At 38.4% G+C, this 22,577-nt stretch overlaps 2 protein-coding genes across 3 annotated transcripts in view; one reads left to right on the top strand and one right to left on the bottom strand.

Annotated features, from left to right (window-relative positions):
• The first annotated feature begins 2,513 nt into the window (after positions 1–2,513).
• On the top strand, positions 2,514–5,930 carry LOC116255094 (putative serine/threonine-protein kinase-like protein CCR3). Its single transcript, XM_031630846.2, has one exon. It carries the CDS (start codon positions 3,327–3,329, stop codon positions 5,676–5,678), a length of 2,352 nt encoding a protein of 783 aa, XP_031486706.1. The 5' UTR covers positions 2,514–3,326; the 3' UTR covers positions 5,679–5,930.
• Positions 5,931–12,561: 6,631 nt separating this feature from the next.
• The window catches only part of LOC116254316 (AMP deaminase), a 59,728-nt gene continuing 49,712 nt past the window's right edge, over positions 12,562–22,577 (bottom strand). For both annotated transcript variants that reach the window (XM_031629641.2, XM_031629642.2), the window contains 4 exons: positions 22,397–22,570; positions 22,222–22,302; positions 13,192–13,290; positions 12,562–13,116 (listed from right to left, as the gene is read on the bottom strand). In XM_031629641.2, the coding sequence (XP_031485501.1) occupies positions 13,048–13,116; positions 13,192–13,290; positions 22,222–22,302; positions 22,397–22,570 (423 nt within the window). In that variant the 3' untranslated portion in view covers positions 12,562–13,047. The remainder of the gene's footprint in view (positions 13,117–13,191; positions 13,291–22,221; positions 22,303–22,396; positions 22,571–22,577) is intronic.

Here is a 22,577-nt window from a genome sequence, read left to right as displayed (position 1 = left end):
GGGGCCTAAAAAAAGTAACCGAGCGTTATTGGCCAGCCCGAGTGGGTTACGAAGCCCAGTACGACTCGATAAAATTTTTTAATACATATTTGATTAACTTTTATATATAATTATAATATTTTATTACAATTAATTATATTTATATATTATTTTATGTTAAAAATATATATTTTTTAATTTAATCGAGCAAAATTAAGGGTTGGGCTGAGCCTAGGCTTGGGTTTCAGGTGTTGGGCCGAGCCGGGCCAGCCCGATGCCCAAGGTTAGGGAGATGGATGGAGGAGATATGCCAAAGCGTCTTCCCATTTCACTCTATTCCGGTTGTGCAGAGGACTTGAGTAGAAAACGGTACACAGTCAACTTGAATTTCATGTGTCTACTATTTACAATTCCAAAAAATAGCATCCAGAAAATTGAATTGACTAGCTGATTTTCACTGGTCTGTCAATCCGGGAGCCTTAGGGGAAAGACTGCCTCCACCTCGCCGCATAACACACAACCTGCTCTTAAGATGCATAAGTCTCCAATATAATTTGATATTTGAGCCAAATCCAAACTTAAGAAGTTGGATCCTATAACAAAATTTAATTTGAGCTACTACTAAGACGAGGCTCCCCTTCACCCCGCAAGGGCCCATGGTCCTACCTCAAAAAAAAAATTAAAACTTTACATGTAAAATTTTTAAAAATTTTCACTATTTCGGCTCACGTCAAAATTTAAAAACTTAATTCGACCCTCTCATGAAAAATTTCTAACTCTACCCCTGGCAAAGGTGTAGGGTTGTTGTAGTAAAATCTGATACATATCCAATTTGGCAGCATCCAAGTCGATTGCACTTAAAATTTTAAAGCTGTAGACCTCCTACTTTAATATTTGAATCTAAACCTAGCGAGGATCTAATATAATTGGCAGCATCAATGTAATCGTATCAGCGGCCAAGGGCCGATGCACATAAATGGCTTACTTGCATATTAATTCCTCATATACTTATTTAAATATTGGCTGCCCCATAAAAATTGCAAGCCCCTTATGTATCTTACTTCACCACTGAATCGGATGTAAGCATTTATTTATGGTTGGTTTGACTCTGATCGATTAATATCCCTGTCTACAACGATTCTTTAAAATTCTCTTTTATTTTTTTATTAAAATGAATATGATGCAGAGTATGATCTAGTTGGTTTAGCTCAAGAGATTCAGAAAGTGCAAAGCCAGTTTCAAACGTACTGACCCAAAATTGTTTCCTAAAAATACGCCTTAATTAAAATTGTTCAAGAGGAAATTTCTTTACCCTTTAAAAGGGGCCCAGCGGTAATGTGTGTGTTTATGGTCATGCCAAGAGAACCAAAAAAGAAAAAAAGAAATTATTTTTAGTTCTGAAACGGATAAGAGGTATTCTAGCAGAAAACGACCAACATTTTCTCCCAGGAAATGCATCCTGTTTTTTATGTGGAGCTGCAGCTTGTGTTGCGATCACTTATCTTATTATTATTATTATTTTATGCACAAACTGTCCAAGTGGTGCAGTCATGGATAGGGACGCCAATAAATCTGATTTGGAATCTATGAATCTGGTTTTAAAAAATTAGATATGAGTTAAATTGGATCGGATTCCAATTTAAGAAATGACTGCCTATTTGATTTGATTTTATATAAATATCCTTTACGTAATGCCTATAAACTTTTAAATTTGATTCTTAAAATTTCATGTATAGTTCAAATTCAGTTTAAAAGTTGTATTCAGGTTTGGATATGAACTTAAAAATCAAATTGCCATCAGGTTTAGATCGTAAATTCAGTTTTGAACTCAAACATGGCATGTAGAGTTTTCTCATCTATATTCAAATCTAAATATTGTGAACATCCGAGAATTGGAATATGGCACGTACAGGTTTCTCATATATATTCAAATCTAAATATTGTGAACATCCCAAAAAGTGGATATGGTTTAAGCATACAGGAGACTACTGGCTTCCCAGAAAAAAGCCAACGAGAAGAGATGCCGAATCTTTCGTAGGCCAAATTTGATTGGTTGGAAAAATTTTCTAATTCAAAATCCATTGTCCACAATTCTAAAACGATGGCCCTTCATGTATTAAAAGTTGGGAACTGTTGTGGAGAGGAAGACAGTCCGACTCGATGAGGTCCCACTTTTTTTCACCTGCTCGTCTCTGCTCCCACCAAGGCTAATGATCGAAGACACCGCGCCAGAAGCCATCGACGCGGCTGCTACCTTTGACAACCATCCACAAAGCCCCACCTGCAACCTACATTCAGCCATAGCAACAAAGATGGAAGAGCAGAGTGTGAACGATTTGCTTTCTTTACCTATTTGGAGGCGTCGCTTTTATATCTATTTGGAGTTGGTTGTCCTTTTTCTTCCATTTTCTATCCCAAATGTTTGTTGAAACGCGCCAAGCAACTTTTCAACGTTCGAGTGGAAAGTTGTTGTAAATTTGTAAATCAAACATGAAAAAAAAATGACAACTAGGGGTTGGTGCATGGGTTGAGGTTTTGTGTGGTAAAAATAAATAATGTACAATTTTTTGTGTTGTAAAGATAAACCACCAACATACAAGTTAAGTTGGAGTAAAATAAATGTAACATCTGAGCACCGACGGTAAGCCGAGTGTCTTGTAGGACAAAGGAGGAGTTGGATGGAGGTTTGGTCTTCCATCGAACGGTGGGTCTTTCGCGCAACTATAAGAAGATTCTGAGTAACATCTTCGTCCCCCCAACCGAACAGATTTTCTTTTGTAGCGTGATTCAAGCCATCAAAGTTGACCTTCAAAAAGTGAGAAATGGCAGCCTCGGCCTGTCTCACCGACCAGACCAGCTCGGAGAGAGAGAGAGGGGAAGGAGGCAGGGTGGATGAAGCATGCATAAGCGCCTCTTTTGGTCTTTCATTTCGTTCTTTCTTTTTCTTCCCGTCGCCTCTGTAGTTGCCCCTTTCCTCCGTCCCCGACATCGAGTTCTTTCCTGCTTGTCCTGTTCTTTATTCCTCCTCTGCTCTCCTTAGTTTTCTTCACCTGATTCACGTCAACAAGGGCGTGACAGACAAACTCATGCGCATTGCCTCACACGATCCGAGGGCCATCCACCGCCCCTGTTAAATTATAGTCCTTCAATCACCTCCTCCTTTTCCCTTTTTGGCTTTAGAAATGAGAAGACCAAGACGTTGATCTCTCTCTCTCTCTCTCTCGGTGTGTGCAGAGAACGAGTCCCATCTTCCTCCTCCATCGTCGTCCGGCAGCTGCAGCTCGTCGTATGGCGATGAAGGGTGTGGTCACATTATCTTTTTCTCGATCTCTCCTGCTGGTCTGCAGATGAGGGGAGAGAGGCGCAGCTCCGCCACATCTTTCCTCGCCTCCGCTTTGGTGGTGATCGAGTTCCTGCTGTTCGCTGCTCCCAAGGCAGATGGGCTCGGCTCCATGTCGACCGTCGCCGTGGCGTACGGGACGGGCACCGTGTGCGGGATTCGAAGCGGGAGACGGGTCCCGCAGAGCATCGAGTGTGTGGTTGGGGGAGCGGTGGTGCAGGTCCTCCCCAGTGTCTCCTTCAACGGAATCGCCGGTGGCAGGGATTTCTTCTGTGGGTTGAGGGCCGGCGGTTTGCAGCTTCTCTGCTGGGAGGCCTTGGCAATGTTGCCGGGGAATGGAACTCTCTCTCCGAAGCGCATCTACAACAGCGCCACTATGCCGCTGGCCGAAGCCACCGTCGGCGAGAGTCATGTCTGCGCCATCCACAATGCCACGGGGGCAGTTGGTTGTTGGCGTCCCTTCCGAGACCCTGCAGTCGACCTGGGAGGGCTCCGGTCCATCACCGCCGGACGCGGCTTCTCCTGCGGCATATCCGTCGCTGAGAATCGTCGCGTCCTCTGTTGGGCCGTGGCAGGTGACGGAGCTGCCACGGCGGTCGCGTCGGATATTCAAGCAGGATTTGCTCAATCTACCGCCGGTTTGCTCACGTTGGTAGCTGGTGAATCGCATGCTTGCGGGGTAGCCGTCGATGGCGCGTTAGTTTGCCATGGGAAGAATGACTCCGGGCAACTGAATGCTCCACAGGGACCGCCATTCTCATTCACCGGCCTTGCTTTGGGGAGGAACTGGAGTTGCGCGATTAGGAAATCAAACGGAACAACAGTGTGCTGGGGCGGTGGGTTTCCCCGCTCTTATCCAAATGACACCTCTTTCGAGTCCATCGTCTCCGGCGACGACTTCGTCTGCGGGCTGACCACGGGCAAGCTTTCCGTCGTTTGCTGGGGGCTAAACAGGTTCAATCCGGCCAGAGCCGTTCCGTTGCCGCAGATCATCCCGGGACGTTGCACTCGGCCGGCAGAATGTCAATGCGGCCCTTACCCTGACTCGGAGAACCTCTGTTCCGCTTCTCTGATGATCTGCGCGCTCTGTAGCGACCAACCTCCGCCGCCTCCACCACCATTTCTTTCTCCTCCTCCGTCCTTAAGCCCGTCAGGTAGCTCGAAAAGCAAGGGGCTTATCGCCTTCGCTGCGATAGGAAGCCTCGGTGCTCTTTCCGGCATCGCCACCGTCGTCTACTGCATGTGGTCCGGCATTTGCTGCTGCAGGCAACAAAGGATACACAATTCTGTGCAGCCAAGGATCGCCGGTGTTATCACGACAAGCCCGTCAAGGTCTTCAGTATTCCGGCGGCAGAGGAGCGGCACGTCGTCGACGAAGCCAATTGATCGAGGGGCAGAAGAATTCTCCTTCTCGGAGCTCTCCGCCGCCACAAATGGGTTTGCAGCGGAGAACATTATCGGAGCGGGGAGTTTCGGCACCGTCTACAGGGGAAAGCTTTCCGATGGTCGGGAAGTGGCGATCAAGAGGGGGGAGATCGGCCCCAGGACGAAGAAATTCCAGGAGAAAGAGAGCGCGTTCCAATCCGAACTCGCCTTCCTCTCTCGTCTTCATCACAAGCACCTGGTCTCCCTTGTGGGCTTTTGCGAGGAGCTCGAGGAGAGGCTGTTGGTCTACGAATTCATGCACAACGGCGCTCTCTACGATCACCTGCACACCAGGAACGAGCCAAGCTCGCACATAAACTCATGGCGAACGAGAATCAGGATCGCCCTCGACGCGGCGCGCGGCATCGAGTACCTGCACAACTACGCCGTGCCGCCGATCATTCACCGGGACATAAAGTCGTCCAACATCTTGCTAGACATCGGATGGACGGCGAGGGTGTCGGATTTCGGGCTTTCGCTCAAGGGGCCGGACGCGGAAGACGGCCACCTGAATTTGGTAGCAGCGGGGACCGTCGGCTACATGGATCCCGAATACTACGGGCTGCAGCACCTCACCACCAAGAGCGATGTCTATGGGTTCGGCGTGGTCATGCTGGAGATGCTGACGGGCAAGCGCGCGATTCACAAGGACGAGGCGACCGGGACGCCGGTGAGCGTCGTCGATTTCGCCGTTGGGAAGATCATTTCCGACGAATTGACGGCGATACTGGACAGGAGGGTGGCTCCGCCGCAGGGTGCGGAGGCGGAGGCGGTGGAGCTCATGGCCTACATGGCGGCGCATTGCGTGAATTTGGATGGCAGGGAGCGGCCGAGCATGACTGATATCGTGGCCAATTTAGAGAGGGCCGTGTCCAGGTTCAGTGAGAGCCATGGGAGCATCTCCAGCAATGGCATTTCATCTGTCAGCTTATAGCACTACAAGAGAAGGTCGCCTGCGCCGCCAATTTTCTTCTTTCTGCTACTCTGCATCACCGTGCTTCTCCATTTTCATTCTCCTCTCTACATTGTTCTAATTGTTGGATTTGATTTGCAAAATTTTTAATTGGTTGTTTCATCTGATTCTTTTGGGTAATTTATTGTGGAGCGGTGGATTATGGAAGCCATTTAAGATGTAAATTCTTTCACTGCAATTTCCTTCTCAAGGAGTTGACAAATTGATCGATCATGTGTTTATTGAATGAGTTCATGTCGATGGGGCTCTGTATCGGTGTTCGGTGCCTGCCTTTACGTGTCTCCTCTGTCGACAGGTTTAGAACAATAAAAAAAAGGCTCTGGACACTAAAATCATATTCATATGTTAGGGGAGGTCATATACATCGCTGAAAATTTATTTTCATGCTATGAGAACATTAGTGATGGTTTTATAACGCAACATAGTACTTTTAGGTATGATTTATAGTGTTTTTAGTTATGGATTTTTATTTTTTAACCATAAGATACATTCAACAATTATGAATCAATTCTATCCAGCCTGCATGTTTACCATATTGTACTTTAAATCATAGTTCCAAAAATATGTTTTTCTTGTACAGATTTGTTAAAAATGTGAAAATAAATCAATCGAAAAAGGCAAACAAATGTTTTTTTTTTTAGAAATACCAAAATTAAAAACACGGGAAAAAGTTTTTTTCATGTTTCTCACGTATTTTTATATTCTTTGGTTTTTCATATTATTTTTGCCTTTTTTGTGTTATTTTATGGTTTTTACTACCGCATTCTTATTTTTGCATTTTACGTTTAGGATCTTGTTTTTTTAATTATTTTAAAATTTGATTTTGTCCAAATTTTAATAAGATTTCAATAAAAGATTCCAGTTTACATATATCTACACACACACACACACACAGAGAGAGAGAGAGAGAGAGAGAGAGAGAGAGAGAGAGAGACTGACATGCACACAGGAAGAAAGAGGTCTTAAACCAAGAAAACTAACATTTGAGGCTAGACAACAGCTAGCTTCATCATTTTATAAAGGTATATGTGGGCATTCTTCTCTGCAAAATATAGGATTATTTCAAAAAAAAAAAAAAATCACATATGGGACATATGTCTTGTTGGGGAAGATGAACATTCATCACCTCCTCCTAAGAACTAAGCTTATAGATAACTAAACAACATGCATAATTTTGAGCTTCTTCCTAAGAACTTTTTGTTGAATTCAATTTTATAAATAGTTTATGTGATAAATTCAGTGTTTTTTTTTTTTAATGTTGTACACATTGCACACACACAAACACATATCAAACAAGTAACTTTCATGTGGCTACTCATCTGAAAGTGTTCATGAGTTTTTATGTCTCCACAAAAGGAAAAATTCAAAGAGAAAATGGTACAAACTTGAACGGATTTTTCCCTTTTTCTTTAAGTATATATGAAAAAATGTACCTACCAAGCATATAGACTCAAGTTTTAGCTTACCCTCTATCATATATCAACAACAGGCAAGAGATCATAATAATTAGATTTTGAGAAACAAATAATGTCCACCACAATAAACCAGTCATGCTAGTCAGCGCAGCCTCCCAACATAAAAGATAGGAGAAAAGCAAGACAAATACTACTGCAGTGGAATGCTGGGAACAGTCAAACGCCATAGGAAGTTGGGATACTTCTTCCAAGTTTTGACGGTAGAAAATGCAGTCTTTGTTGACATCGGGGCCCCGTGCCGTTGTGCAGTAGCCGTTGGGTCATCCATCTTCAACGCTCATGCTACGACTCTTCACGACAACTTTTGCCCTTTTTCCACCTGTCCTCCTCCATTTCATCATTATCATTAGTTTTGCTATGGTTTTCATAAACATACTTAAATGATTAGCAATAATAAGAAACACAGTCTATGTTTCAATGTTGTTAGAAAACACTGCTCAATTTTGCACTAATTTCAAAAAAGTAACCTTGAGCCACTTACACACCAAGTTTCTCACTAACTTAAGTTGTATTTATAAAATAAATTAGTTAAAACACTTTTAATAAAAGCACATCTTTATGTTGATTAATCGGTACTAACATGGTTAATTATATCAATAAAGAACTGCAAATTTCTGCTCGATGGGCAATTTACAAGACTACCAAGTTTGCAAAAATTGATATTTGGAAACTGCATAGTCTATATACAGTTCCGCGAGCTATATTGTCTTGGTGTGTTGGATACTAAAATGACAAAAATACTCATACAATTTAAATTGACAACCTCTCTCCATAAGGACATAAGTGGAATGAGGAAAAAAATATATCCTATGTCAAATGACAAAATTGCCCCTTCGTTTGAACAAGGGAACATGGTTTCCTGTGTTAGCAGCATAAGTTAAAAGTGCTCTTTATGAAGCTAATTCTCAAACTCAGGCACAGAAGCTGAGTGAAAAACTTAAATGAAATAGAAAAGTGCTAAAATGCCCTCATGCTCGTAGCACCCAGATTGTGTTCATGGTTTAAGGAATGGGCCTTCTTGGTGCTTCTTGTCAAACTCTTGAGCAAAATGTGTCATCGTTCTATTGTCGAAGGCGTTGTGGTTGTGGTGGTCATCTCCTGCAGTGGACCTCATCTCGAAGTTGCATCGTTACGGGGTAGAGCCAAAAATTTTTCATGAAGGAGGTCGAATTAAAGTTTCTAAATTTTGACATGGGCCAAAAGATCATTTTTAAAATTTTTTATGCAGGACAAGTGAATTTTTTTAAAATTTTACATGTAAATTTTAATTTTCTTTTTGAGGTAGGGCCATGGCCCTTGCGGACCTACCCTAGCTCCACCCCTGTTCATCGTTTCATGGCGACGATGGAGACATCATGGGTGTCAATATCAACATTAAAAAAAAAAGAAAAACAAACAAACAAGGGAACCTTCTCTCCATCTGCATGTTTCACAATCTTGACAAAGCCATAGGTGACGACAGCTAGGGATGTATGAAGCTGAAGCTGAATCTATAATCCAAATCTGAGTTGAATCCATTACATTTACAACTGAATCTGAATCTCAATTGCATGATGATAGGTTAAGAACTGAGTTTCAAAATGTAAAGATATTAAACATAAAATATTGATTAAAATTAGATCTTAATTTGGTTAAATACAAATCTGATCAGATATTTATTGTAAACTGAACTGATTTCCAATCAAGTGCCATTTTTAAAATCAGAATCTAGTCAGATCTCTTAAATGGATGTTAAAAATGTATTCAAGATCCAACTTTTTGAAGTAAGATGCGGATATTTGATCCAAATCCAACTAGTGAAGCAGCAGTGGGCAGGCTTTTCATGTGCAATGTTCAAATCCAACAATGACAGTAGTGTCCTTTGTAGCATGATCTTCGGAGTCATTAAAGTAGGAAGGTCTTTGATGGTGATGTAGAGGTTGGCCTCCCCAATCTTGTGCATCTTCATGAGAAACATTGACGAAATTTGCTCAACATCAAATACCTAATCCTTGCCATTAAATGAATGCACATTGATAAGATTAAATGGATTCAAGGAATAAAGAAAAACAAATCAAGGACTAATGTGGTTCAGTCGACCAACCTGTGTCTAGAGAGTGAAATATCACTCTTGTAAATACTTACCATGATAATCAATCCACAATCACCGCTATAAATGCCATCACAATAGCCTATTGCCAGTGGTGGAACACGAAATTTTTTCTGGAGGGGCACTCACTCATTTATTTCTATATCGAAAAGGCACTCATATACCAAATATTTGAAGACGTTAATGTAAAGGTAAAGAAACATTGAAGGATTGGTGTGGGCAACTGTCCACACCAGCCGATATGTGGCTCTGCCATTGTCTATTGCCAAGATTTGGAAAATCACCGGTATAGTTGCATATAGCGATGACAGATCTATTCCAATGAGTCTACTACTGTACCGGTGTTCATCATCTTCGCAGGTACAACCTTTAATAACTCATGGGCGACGATCATTAAGGAGATTATTGTGATATTTTTCACTTTAATTAGTTTTGATTAATAGAAAAAAATCTTTTGTAAGCAGTTCTTCATAACTTTATTCCATAAAACTCCGCTTCAATGTAATCGATATTGGAAAAAAAAATGTACCAACATTTAAATGTTGTAATAAAAGATTATATGTTTGTAAAAAGATAGAAGTAGATCAAATCCAACTACGAAAGCGTTGTATCTCCCTTTTGCTCACAATTATTACATGCAGGAATGTATTTTAGCGTCAAAATAAATGAAGTAAAGCAACGTACCGACCATGAACAGCCCTCCATAAACATGGTTGTAGTGGCACATGAATCTTCACCTGCAAAAGACGTAGATTAATCGAATTGTTAAATATACGAAAGGCACATAATAGTAACTAATAGTTTCTGAAACATCAACATACTTCAACCAGAAATAGGGAATAGTAAGAGAATTAGAATATGTCTCACCTAAAAGTCAAATGCATACAAACAAAGGGTTTCATTAGGATAGCATCAGCTTTCTCACAAATCTTGAAACATTACATGAATTTAGTCCTATGGATTATCTTCTGAAGAGAGAGATGTTGGTCCAGATTTGGTAAAGATTCACAATGTGAAGATTCATATTGATGTAGCCATCAAAAGTTGCAACTCCAAAAATCTGCCTATGTTGGACATGATGCAAAGCACCACTGTCAAGGAAGCCCGATCACTTACTGTTGCTGGAAACTACGTTAGTGGACCAGACTTTGCATTTGATCCACTGACATAATATTACGACCAGTGTAAAGGCCAGCAGAAAAGACTTGGACTCTGGAACACTACCGTGATAAAGGCATAGGAACGGTCCGAGTTCCGTATCTTAGATTCCCACATGAGAGAATGGAGACAAGTGCAGATAATACATTCTCCTATTCCCTCATAACTTGTACTCCAGTATTGGTTACAATCCTTTGTTTTGGCCCATTTTTCCTGGTGGTCCATTCTCTAGAATTGGCCATACTAACATACTTTTACCTCTTTTGCAGCCTATTCTCCAGAATTGGTTGGCAAAATTTAATTTCCTTCATCGAAAAAACTTTCAACAATTCAAACTAGGCATTAAACTAGCACTTAAAACAATTCTTAATATTCTTTTCCCAACTGACCAACAAGAGTGGCATCCTAGTTCATTAGGAGAGTCGACTGTAGCTTAACCTTTTACCCTATCATTTCAACCCTTTGATGGTAGTATCTTAGTCGGATTAGGAAACTCGGCTATGAGATTAACCATTTCATACTATCTATTCAACCTATATGATGCTGTCCTAGTCTATTAGGCAAATCGGTTGAGCTTCTATTAACTCGATATTAAATGTAATAAAGCATGGTTTGTTGGTGGCCGAAGCATAGGTGGTTTACAGTATTAGTGCAAATAACTTAAAATAGATGGTAAAAAGGAGATTAGGTGAAAGAAAATAAATAGGTGATTTAAGTTGCAACGTCACTTAATGAAGGCAAAAAGATGTTGACAATTTATTTCCATGGACGGCTTATTGTTCGTTAGTTTCTAATCGAAAATAGATGTACAGTTTAGTTTAAAATAGACGTCAAAAAGCTGATTCCGTTTCAAGAAGGAATTCAATAAATAATTTAAGTCATTCAATTCCAATTACCAGTTCAATATTCAATGCATGATTTTGTTTAGATTTGTGATTGAATATTCAATACAATTTATAGATGAAGCAAAGTCGACTTAGGTGAAAATCAATTGGTGGCCAAGATAAGTGAGCAAAAATTGGTGAACTAAGTTCTAATGCACAATGTATATCACATGACATTCCAGCATCATGTCGTGTTCATAATCAAGCCAGATTGCCAACGAGTGCTTCGTTGGTTTCCAATCGAAATAAATTTGCAGTACAGTTTGAAATAGACGTCAAAAGGTAATTTGGCTTCAGGAAGCAATTCAAGAAATAATATACACATTTAAGTTTCAAATGCTAGTTTGATTTTCAATTACAATTTAGTTATAATTTGTGATTTTAATGAAAAATTGTGATTTAGCTTTAGCAAGCAATCCAGACACGTAGATGAAGCAGAGGCAGCTTAGTGAAAACCAGATTAAAGGCCAAGGTTGTGGCAAAAGTGGTGGATGAGTTTGTTTTAGTGTGCAATTGAAGGTAAATCACATGATATGGCCGGACCATGCATATTCCTATACTACCGTCGCATCTGTAATCAAGTGAGCTTTGTCGACAGGTGGAAATTTTTGTTCAATATCAAGTGTAACCCTTGCAATGAAGATTTATATAATAACGTAAATATATAGCCCATGATTTGAAGCAAAAGCATGATGGCATAGAGTTATACTCGCTGCTTCTTAAAAACTCACATCTCGACTTTGGTATACTCGTTTTCCTGTTTATTTCTTCAACACGACTTCCCATAATATCACCTTCTCTCTGACCTACTTTTGTGCTTGAAGACGAATTAATGTCTTCAAACTCTGTTTTCTTTTCCACCAATGCAAGTCTTGACCGAGCTTCCACCAAGGCTATTAAATAAATTTCTCCATCAAGGTGAATAGGTAAATCATGAATACGATTGAAATCAACTCTTATCACGGAAATATATGCAACCAGGGATGACAATTCACAACCCACTTCTTCCAACGGAAGAAAACTTGCAAGCTTTTATAAACAAAGATTATGAAAAGGGCATTGAACTAAAAGTGCATGCACGTAAAGTGGTTAAATTTTTATTCAAGGGTAAGATGGGAGATTTTATGGCCCCATGGTCATCCCCCACGAACTATTTTTTCTCCACGGGGTCCTTCATCTCTACTGCAAACATGAAAATGAATGTGAATGCATAGCCATAAGAAGAAACAGTATCCCCATGAAAAAATTAGAAACCATGGTAGGTTATATAAAAATTCAGATTCTAAAATACTACAAAACAACAAGCCATCTTGCTGTTGGAAGCACACCCCTGTGAATTATACTAATATTTATTCTCAAAAGTATACCCCTATGAATTAGACTGATGCTTATTCTCAAAATTATACCCCAATAACAGGGCTATACACCAGGCGGTAAAGTGACGATGAGTCCCCAAATACCTGTATCCCTTCTGTTAAGGCAAGCCAACTTGACTGACATTCTTCCCTTGCTTGAGAATGCCACGTCCACCATCCATCATTCAACATGTCAAAAGCAACCTCCACTGTCTCTCCTCTTAAATTTCCAGTTTACGTTCATGGAATCCTTGAGTTGAGTCGAACAGGAGGAATTAACCAACGTATGAAAGACCCATGAGGTAAAATGGGGAGAATAGTAAAGCCCTTGTAACCGTCGTGTGGCCACTAAATCAGTGGAATTGCTGTTCATGCATTCACTTCCTCGGGCAAGTTAGCCTTCCCTAGATAAACTAGTTGCATCTCTTCTCTCCAGATCTGCAAGACACATTATAACTCATGCTTCGGACTTGACAAGCAAAAAGGAAACATGGAAGGGGATCAGGAGAATACCATGTCACGAAACTCTACTCGGATGTGAGGGACATTGGTCTTGTGAATATCATTTCCTTCTGGGCCTCGTTTATAATACTTCTTTCCAATCCAATGAGACTGCAAAATGGAAGTTATATAAGTAAATAAGAACACGTCCACAAAAAGAGTTTCATGATTACTAACATAATGGTAAGAACCTTGAACTGTGACAGAGCAAGAAGCATAACAAAAGAAAAGGTGGTGCTCGGACTCATCAATAGATTTTTTATTTGGGACCTATCCAGACTACTTGAGACAGCTCCAGAGTATCAGGACATCCACTATGCACTCCCTTCTAATTCATTGTTACATGGTTACGAAAGACACAATGTCCAGTAAATAATTTGTTGATAAACTAACCAATGTTCCAGAGGAAAGCCTGACATCTTAGTAATATCAGAACATCAAGAAAGTTAAGCCATCTACCAGGTATGGCAGCTTGTGAACAGACTATATGGACTCTTAGTACTTTTTAACTTGTATGACAATGAAAAGACAAGGACCAAATATGGCATTCATAGGGAAGTATGTCCATTAGCATTTCCTAAGCCCTTCCCAGTAAAGCAAAAGGAGCTTTGAGATTAGTGTATCAGCAATCAAGATATAGTAACCCCAAAAAACATGATTCTTGCAACGTTCAATCAACTAAGCTATGCCATCCAGACCATGCATGAGAATATCACACAATGGTAACCTGGCCCAACACCAACCCAAGTGCCTAGTTTGGTGGAATCTTAAACCACCCCATACCCAGCTTTGGCTCTCAACCTAGAAAATGATCAACCGGATATGAGGTAATATCTTTGTTGTCAAACTCAAAAGTCAGACTCAGCTTGGTCAACGCCCTAAGAAAGAATACCACAGACTAGACAGTTTGAGTTGGTCCAAGTCGGTTGACTAAAATAAAACTAGTAAGGCGGCAGAAAGACTTGAAATATATAGAGCTAAAAAAACCTATAAAAGCTTCACATTTTAGAGAAGAAAAGGGAGAATATACACCCAACAGAATATATACACACACATACATCACACACACAGAAACATAGAATAGGCAGAATAAGTAATATATAGAAATACAAAATATACATATAACATATATACATATTGAAGAGTCCCTTTTGTTTAGAACAAAATTGTAAAATGTATGGTGTAACCCACACTGGATGGATCAAAAGTCACACATGAAACATAACCTATGTTGTTAAAGCCTCGCTTAGGCATGGACTAAGCGTAAGTCCACACTTGTTGCCTAAGTCCGCCACTTAGGTGATGGGATATGTGTTGGCACCTAGGCTGGCCTAGCCACCAACACCCCTAGTCCATGGGAAAGTGAAAAGTCACATTCTTTTTCAATTAAAGTTTCTTAATTGAGTATAGATTGTTACATACTTCATTTTGTATTGATTACGTATTTTTATATATTGTTGTGTTGATTATGCTGTTATACGCATACTGTTATATGTATATACTGTTAATCACTTAGTTTGTTATATAGTTTTGTGATACCTCATACATGTGATATGTATACATTAGTACGGTTATGTTACGTACTTATATCATGTTGATATATGTACAGTCTGTTATACCTGTTATATAGTATTGCATCAACCTATTATATGTATATACTATTAGCCTGTTATATGATATGTAGTATCGTGATACCTGTTACGTATTTGTTAACATGGTTATGTACTTATATGTATGCTATTATGTACTGGTAGTGTTTTTTATTATGTTATGTCTTTCTTTAAGTACAGATGAATTAAAGCTTTCTTGCAGATTTACATTCCTTCTAGAGATTAGATTTAGCTTGTTTTTGTTTCTCATATTAGTTTACATTTAATGAGGAATGTTAAACTTCTTCTATTGATTTTGCATATTCAGTGAAGTCAACAATTAATTTTTTATTGTCTAAGTTTATTATGCTGGTTATATTACTACTCTCCATATTTCAAATATTAGTAATAGTTAATCAAAATAACTTGACATATTAACAAAACTAAAAAAAAAATTGTTCGTCTTTTTTGCCTAGGCGCTGCCCTCTGCCTGGGTGCCTTGACAACGTAGAACATAACATAAAAATCATAAATCTAATTTTTTAAAATTTAAATATTAATAAAGCTAATAAAAGAAAAAGAAGGAAAACATGTGAAAAAAAATAATGGCATAACATGCATGTTTCCATCCGAAATAATAAAAAAATGGACCATTTAAATTACCCCAATACTTAATGGTATCAAAATAAATAACTTTTTGTTATGTTTTACTCCTTCGAGTCCCTAAGCAACTTATGATCACAAAGTTTGAATTTTCACTTTGTATTTCTTGAACATAGGACCTTGTAAGAAAATCAATGAAAGCTCTATTTCTATTGCATGAAATCAGCCATAAAATTTTATTTTTTAGTTTAAATGTGAAAAAATAACTTGGACGTTGAACATGATAGAAATTTATGTAACTCTAAATCCAAAAAAAAAAGGACACTCTTTATATGTTTCCAAGGACTAAGTTACACCCTATATTGTACTGTCATGTACAACAGAAGAGGTGTATCATAAGTTACAGTGGTATAGTGTAGTTACACTCCCAAAACTGGTTTTAGGGGTGTATCACATTATTTGACTTTATAGTTACATTAGATAACATAACCAATCATACGATAAGCCACATGACATACAACACTGGTTTATAAGGGCCCATGCCAAAACCATTTGAACAATGACTACTGGTTGATTCAATCAAATCAGCCAACTAGTTCTGCTAACGAGCCAAAGTGACTAGGAGGCAGGGACTAGTCATCTCACCAGCACCTAGCCCAATTAGACGACTAGATGGACCGACTAGCTGCTAATTTAACAATTAAGGATGATATGAGACTCAAGTATCTCATGAGGTAGCCAGCATCGTCTAAACTTGATTGGTGAATATGGCAATGATACCAAACTATAAACACACAGTCCAAAATTAACCCAATTGCCTGCAACAGATCCTAACCTGCCCTATATCCTAAAATCCACGCAGCTAGCCCAACTAGGTGACTAAACAGACCGACTAGCTGCTAGTTTAACAATTAAGGATAGTATGAGACACAAATATGTCATGATTCAAAATGTTCCATTTAGGATTATTTTCAAGTCCTGTCCATAGATAAGACGCGACAAAGCCAGCATTCTCAGCTGAGTCTAAACTTGATTGGTGAATATTGCAATAACACCAAATATGACCACACAATCGAAAATTAACCCAATTGCCTGCAACAGATCCAAACCTGCCCCATATTCTAAAACATGCCAATATTGGCGGTCGCATTCCAAACTTTCAAAAAATTAAATAAACAACTCCATACCTCCAAAAACTAAATAAGCCAGCCACTCCAAATCTCGCTTCTTGTTGCTCTTCTTCTTGTTATTGTCGCTCTTCTTCTACTTCTCCTCTTTTTCTCCATTTCTCTTCCAATCTTTCTTTTGATGACATTCCAAGAATCTCGCTCTCGCCCTTTGAACTAAGTACTATATGTTGCTTCCTCCTCTTTTCCTTATTTCTCTCTCTCTCTCTCATGGCATTTGCTGTGGTAGATGCTCCTCAAGTCACAGTCCAGCAATGATTTTAGATGCCCATCCCAACAGGAAAGGTCGGTTGTCGACCAGAAAAACATGCTCAAAAGGGTTCCATAATCAGTTCCAGCAGATTTCACTCCATAATCCTTGGTACAAATATTCACAGGCACTATGGAAAATGGCTGGTGACCAGTACATGGGCCTTGCTTAGGCCATTGAATGTCCCATCATCCTTCCATTCAAGCCTGCTATGTGACACGGGTATATGGGATTGCCCCACGTACCCGCTCCGGTACGTGGGTACCCAGAAGTAGGTATTACTAAGCTATTAGGTACAGGTTGGAATGGGTTTGGGTCAGACCCGATCCAAACCATAAAAATCTTTCGTTTTAACTTATGAAACACAAGTCGAGCTCTGCGAACTACATGTGTTTTCTTCAACCCTCGTCTACAATAGCAATGACTGGCGGCAGTGGTGAGGATGTCCGACGACCCACAGCTACTTTCGGTGGTGTCTGGCAGCAGCCAGGTAAGTGTTTTTCTTTCTTCTTTTCGCTATTACAAGTTAGGGTTCCATTTTCTTGATTTGGGGGTATTCGTTTTTTTGATTTGGGGATGTTTTTGTTTGAACTTTGAAGATTGAACTATAAAACCATAGGCCTTTCCATTTATTTCATGTTTTGTTTGATTTTACGTGCTTAATGTTTATTTGTTGCTGGCTATTTTGGCTGCCTTTCTGTCGCCTGCCATTTTTGTTTGGTTGTTGTTGCTGCCATGTTTTATTAGAAGTTTGAAGAATCTATTGGCAACTGCAAGATTATCTTCAATCTTCAATCTTCATCAACCAAACAAAAGGCTGCCGCGTGCTGATCAGCTCTAAGCCTAAATGCCAGCAACTTATGACTTATGCTTATTATTGTGTATTGTTTTATTCCTTCAATTTTCTATTCATTATATGTTTTTTGTTTTGCATCTTTTTATTATTTTTAACGTAATATGACGAACAAAGGAAGGAGTCTCTCAACCTACTACAAGTTCAAGTTTTGGATCAGCTAGATCTACTACACATGACAACCAACCATTATGGTCATACGTAGAAAATAAAGGAAAAACTCATGGAGTTGGTGGAAATGTTGTTTTTATGTGTCGTTTTTGTGGGAAAGTGTATCAGCTAGATCTACTACACATGACAACCAACCATTATGGTCATACGTAGAAAATAAAGGAAAAACTCATGGAGTTGGTGGAAATGTTGTTTTTATGTGTCGTTTTTGTGGGAAAGTGTTCAATGGATCATATACAAGGAAAAGTGCATCTGTTAAAAATCAAAGCACAGGGAATTCAAATATGTAAAGATATCACAAATGAGGTCTGGGATCAATTGAAGAAAGAACAAGAACTTTTTCAGAAAATGAAAAGTATGGGATCATCCAGTTTTATTGGCATTGCTTCAATTTTATATGATGATGTCAAAAAAAGAAAAGTTGATGCCACTTAAAAACCAATTAAGGAGTCATTTGGTTTACAAGGACAACGAGAATTAGATCTAAAAGTGGCAACATTTTCTGTGCTAATTGCATACGATTTAATGTAGCTAGGAGTCCATATTGGAGGGATTTAGTTACATCTATTGAAAATTGTAACTTGTTTGGGTATGTTCTCTCTAGTTCTAAAAGGCTTCGCACTGTACTACTAGAACAACAAAAGACTCATGTGAATAAATTGTTAGAGTTTCAAAATTAACTTGGGAGCAACATGGAGTTTCTATTGTCTCTAATGGCTAGATAGATTTGCAAAGGCGTCCTCTTATTAATTTTATTGCAACTTCAGCAAATGGACCAATTTTCTTGAAAGTGATAAATGCATCTGGCGAATACAAAAGTGTCAAGTATTTGAAAGGATTGTTCATGGAAATAGTTGAAGAGGTGGGGAAAGATAAGGTTATTCAAATAATTACACCCTCATATCTTTCGTGCCGAGTATTTGAAAGGATTGTTCATGGAAATAGTTGAAGAGGTGTGGAAAGATAAGGTTATTCAAATAATTACACCCTCATATCTTTCAGACTCCTTATGCAGTCCATAGTTTAGATTTGGCTCTGCAGAGTATATGCAATCCACCAAGTAAAGAGCAAGATTCTCATGCTTATGAAATATGTTCATGGAATGAGACTTGGAAAAGGATGTGAGGAAAATCAAAAATTTCATAGTAAATCATCAAGACACACTTTTCATTTATAACAAGCATTCTAATCTAATATTGTTAAGAGTTGCAGATATACGTTTTGCATCTTTAGTTGTTATGGTCAAAATGATGAAAAGGATTAAAAGTGCATTGATCAGTATGGTGACTAATGATGATTGGAATTTCAATCGTGTTGATGATGATGACAAAGCTCAAGCAATCAAAAGACTGATTTTTTATGACAAGTGGTGGGCAAAGCCTATTTGGGACATGTTGAGAGCTCTTGATTGTGACATTTCAACATTGCATTGTATTTATGAGATGTGGGACAGTATGATTGAAAGTCCAAGAGGTCATTCTTAAGCATGAGAAAAAAAATATTGCACTGGAAGATTCAGCTTTTCTTTATCATGTGCATAAAATATTGATTGCAAGATGGGATAAAAGTAGCACTCCTTTTCAATGCATGGCACATTCATTGAATCCTAAATATTGTGGAAAAACTGACTCGCAAAAAGTATTGGTATTAGAAGAACCCAAGCACATAAGGATTCAGAATGATCAAAACACAGATTGTCATGTCTTAATAGGATTTTTATTGATCTACATCAAAATCGCCAAGCTCACGATGAGTTTGCAAAGTTTTCTATTGGAATTGGAGAAGATGTATGTGCAAATGTAGTTAAGATTTTATTCACCTAGTTCTTGGTGGATTAAACATGGACATGTTTATCCTACTCTTCAATACCTTGCTTTCAGATTGCTAGTTCAACCTTCTACATCTTCATGTTGTGAGAGAAACTGGAGTACATATTCACAAATCCACAATATAAAATGAAACAATCCCACAAACAAGCATCCAGAAGATCTAGTTTATGTGCATTCTAACCTTCGGCTTCTTTCACGAAACAAAGAAGAATATAGGTAAATAAGTATATCATTTAAATGTTTCTCTTCTTATTTGGTAATAATTACAATTTGTTTTTTGTCTTGTAGGAAAGAAAAAACTAAAAATTGGGACATGAATGTTGAGGACTTTAACTTAGAAGAAGACACACTTAAAGTTGTTAATTCAAGATTCGAAGAGCCCTCTATACCATCAACATCTTCTAATGTGCTTGAGGCAGTGGAAGAAGAGGAGGATGAGATAGGCATTGACTTGGAATAGCTAGAATCATAGAATGATGATAATGATAGTGGTCTTTTGATAAACAATGCTTTGTTTGTTGTTTTGGTTTGTAGACTTTTTTTTATGGGATTACAAGTATGAACTATTAATGTTTTTTTTTCATTTTATCATTTTGGGAGTTTAACAATTTGTCCTACCCACGAACCGACAATTTTTAAAATTGTTGTGCCCGAACCCATACTGTCGTACCCGTACACGCACCCATTTGACATAGCAAGCCTATCATAAGGTTTCCTTGCAGCTCTATCAGGTTTGTAAATTTATGCATTCAAAAGCATGCTTTCTACAAGCCGACATTTGTCCTTTCCTCAGCTCCATTTGGAAGGAAGTCAAATATGCCAATAATGACCATCCATCCTTTTGTGCCATCCTTCAAAGTTCTCAGTGCCGATCTAAGCCTAACCCAAGGCATTGGCCTCACTAGATATCTGCCCTACAATCTATTCTTTGTAGGAAACTGTTCATCCTCTGCAATCCAAGGACCGGTGGTGCACAACCTATGCCTGCCTCAGTACTAGAAACTCAGCCACTTGCTCTAAATCTAGACAACATCATTGTTTTTGTGCTTTATTTGAGATTAAATACAAGTTTTCACCTTTAGTTTGAGATTTCTCCTTGTGTGATTTCTTGGAGAAGCTGGTATTTTCAAGAGTGTGATTCTTGAAGTGTTTCTATCATCAAGTTCAAGCATGATTTACAATCTTATCATTCTTCTCTCACATTTTGTCACTTACTTTTTCTCTCTCCCCACTTTTTTTTTACAACCAACCTCTCCACCCCAGGATTGGTGAAACTTACAAAGGGAAGGGACTTAAAAAATCATTCTTACTTTGAGAGTGGTTATATATATATATATATATATATAGACAAATCCTTGGTTGACAACATTGTCACACATATAATGTATGGTATTATATGGCGAGGAATTTCTCGGGTGTAATATGGCAAAGTTGTATATCTCAAGAAAATCTCGGCAAATTTTTTTAAAAATTAAAACATTTAATAAATCCTGATAATTATTAAAAAATAAAATTTAATAAAAAATACAAAAAAAGCGTATAATACAAGTTTTTTTTCATTTAAAAAAAAAGCGTCTAATTGCTGTTTTGTACAACTGACTTATTTTTTGCATATTATAGGCATTTTTTCCAAAAAAACGTGTTTTCAATGACAATGATTGAAAATGAAAATAGAAGGAAAAAGAATTAGAATGAGATGGAAGAAGAACGACACATCGTAACTGACTACTAGATGAGATTTAATTTGGTTAACATCATCCACCCATTATAAGTTGCAACGTTGAGACCTTGTCACAACAATATTGTTCCTGGTGTTTTAACCATGAGGTAATTCTCAAGCATTTCTCAAAAAGATTGTTTTGCTTGGAAAATCTTAGAGATTCCAACAGATAAAAGATAAATAAATCATTAAATGATGAGGTTTCTGCTAATTTTCTTACAAAACACCGATAAAAGTCCAAAATATTTTTATAAATGTTAAAAGAAAAAAGAAGGGAACAAATGCATTTAAGATGTTATATTAAGAGGGAAAATATCACAATAACATCATGAGAAGTACTTTATGGAAGTATTTTCAAAATGCTGTAATGTTTTGCATTTTTTTTCTTTTTTACTCTATTTTTATGTTATTACAAAAATATTTTCAAAAACAAAAAAATATCTGTGACAATAGTAAGAAAGGGTAGAGATAGATAGACAGACAAACAGACACATAGTTTATTATTAAGTCCATAGAGTATCTAACATTTTTTTAACTCTTTAAATGTCCATGCAACAGAGTAAGAGCATCATCAGTATGTCCACTAGAGATCTGGAAATTATACACCCCAGTCAGCATCTAAACGCCAGATTAGAGTGGGACCAAACACATCAAGCTTACCCAAGAACTCCAGAAATAACCAGGTAATAGGCACGTTTAGAAAATAAAATTATTTTTCTCTTATTCCCTTTTATAATCTTTCCTGTACGCTGTTACAACTACATAAGGACTGAAAGATGGAAAAATAAAAATTCATTAGATAAATAAATAAGCTTGAAAGTTTCAAGGTTTTGCACTTACTTTGAGTGCATGTGAGAACCCTGATTGGTACACAGAGTTCCGTGCAATCTCACATAAATCACATGAACTTAGTTTCCAAACCTGCATAAAGCACCACAAATTAAAAAACAAGGTTTATTATTCCAGTCCCTATTCATTCATTCTAGTTTTGTAAAGAGAGGACTGTCACTCATACCGAGGCAGCTATACTGTATTCCTCGACCAACGGTTCTTTGGTTAAGTGGATTTGTAAGGGGTCATCAGTTGAGAGTGAGACATTGAGTCCACGTAAGAAAAAACTGGGAAAAGGATTCCGATGATAATCAAGAAACAAGGAATTGTTGCTTAGAGGAGACATTGCCAAGCCAATCTGAACA

Source organism: Nymphaea colorata, chromosome 5 (assembly GCF_008831285.2).
Source record: "Nymphaea colorata isolate Beijing-Zhang1983 chromosome 5, ASM883128v2, whole genome shotgun sequence".
NCBI lineage: Eukaryota > Viridiplantae > Streptophyta > Magnoliopsida > Nymphaeales > Nymphaeaceae > Nymphaea > Nymphaea colorata.
This window is presented reverse-complemented; position numbering and strand designations above follow the sequence as displayed.

Coding starts and splice junctions, on each gene's coding strand:
- LOC116255094 (XM_031630846.2), top strand. CDS start 3,327: ATGAGGGGAGAGAGGCGCAGCTCCGCCACATCTTTCCTCGCCTCCGCT.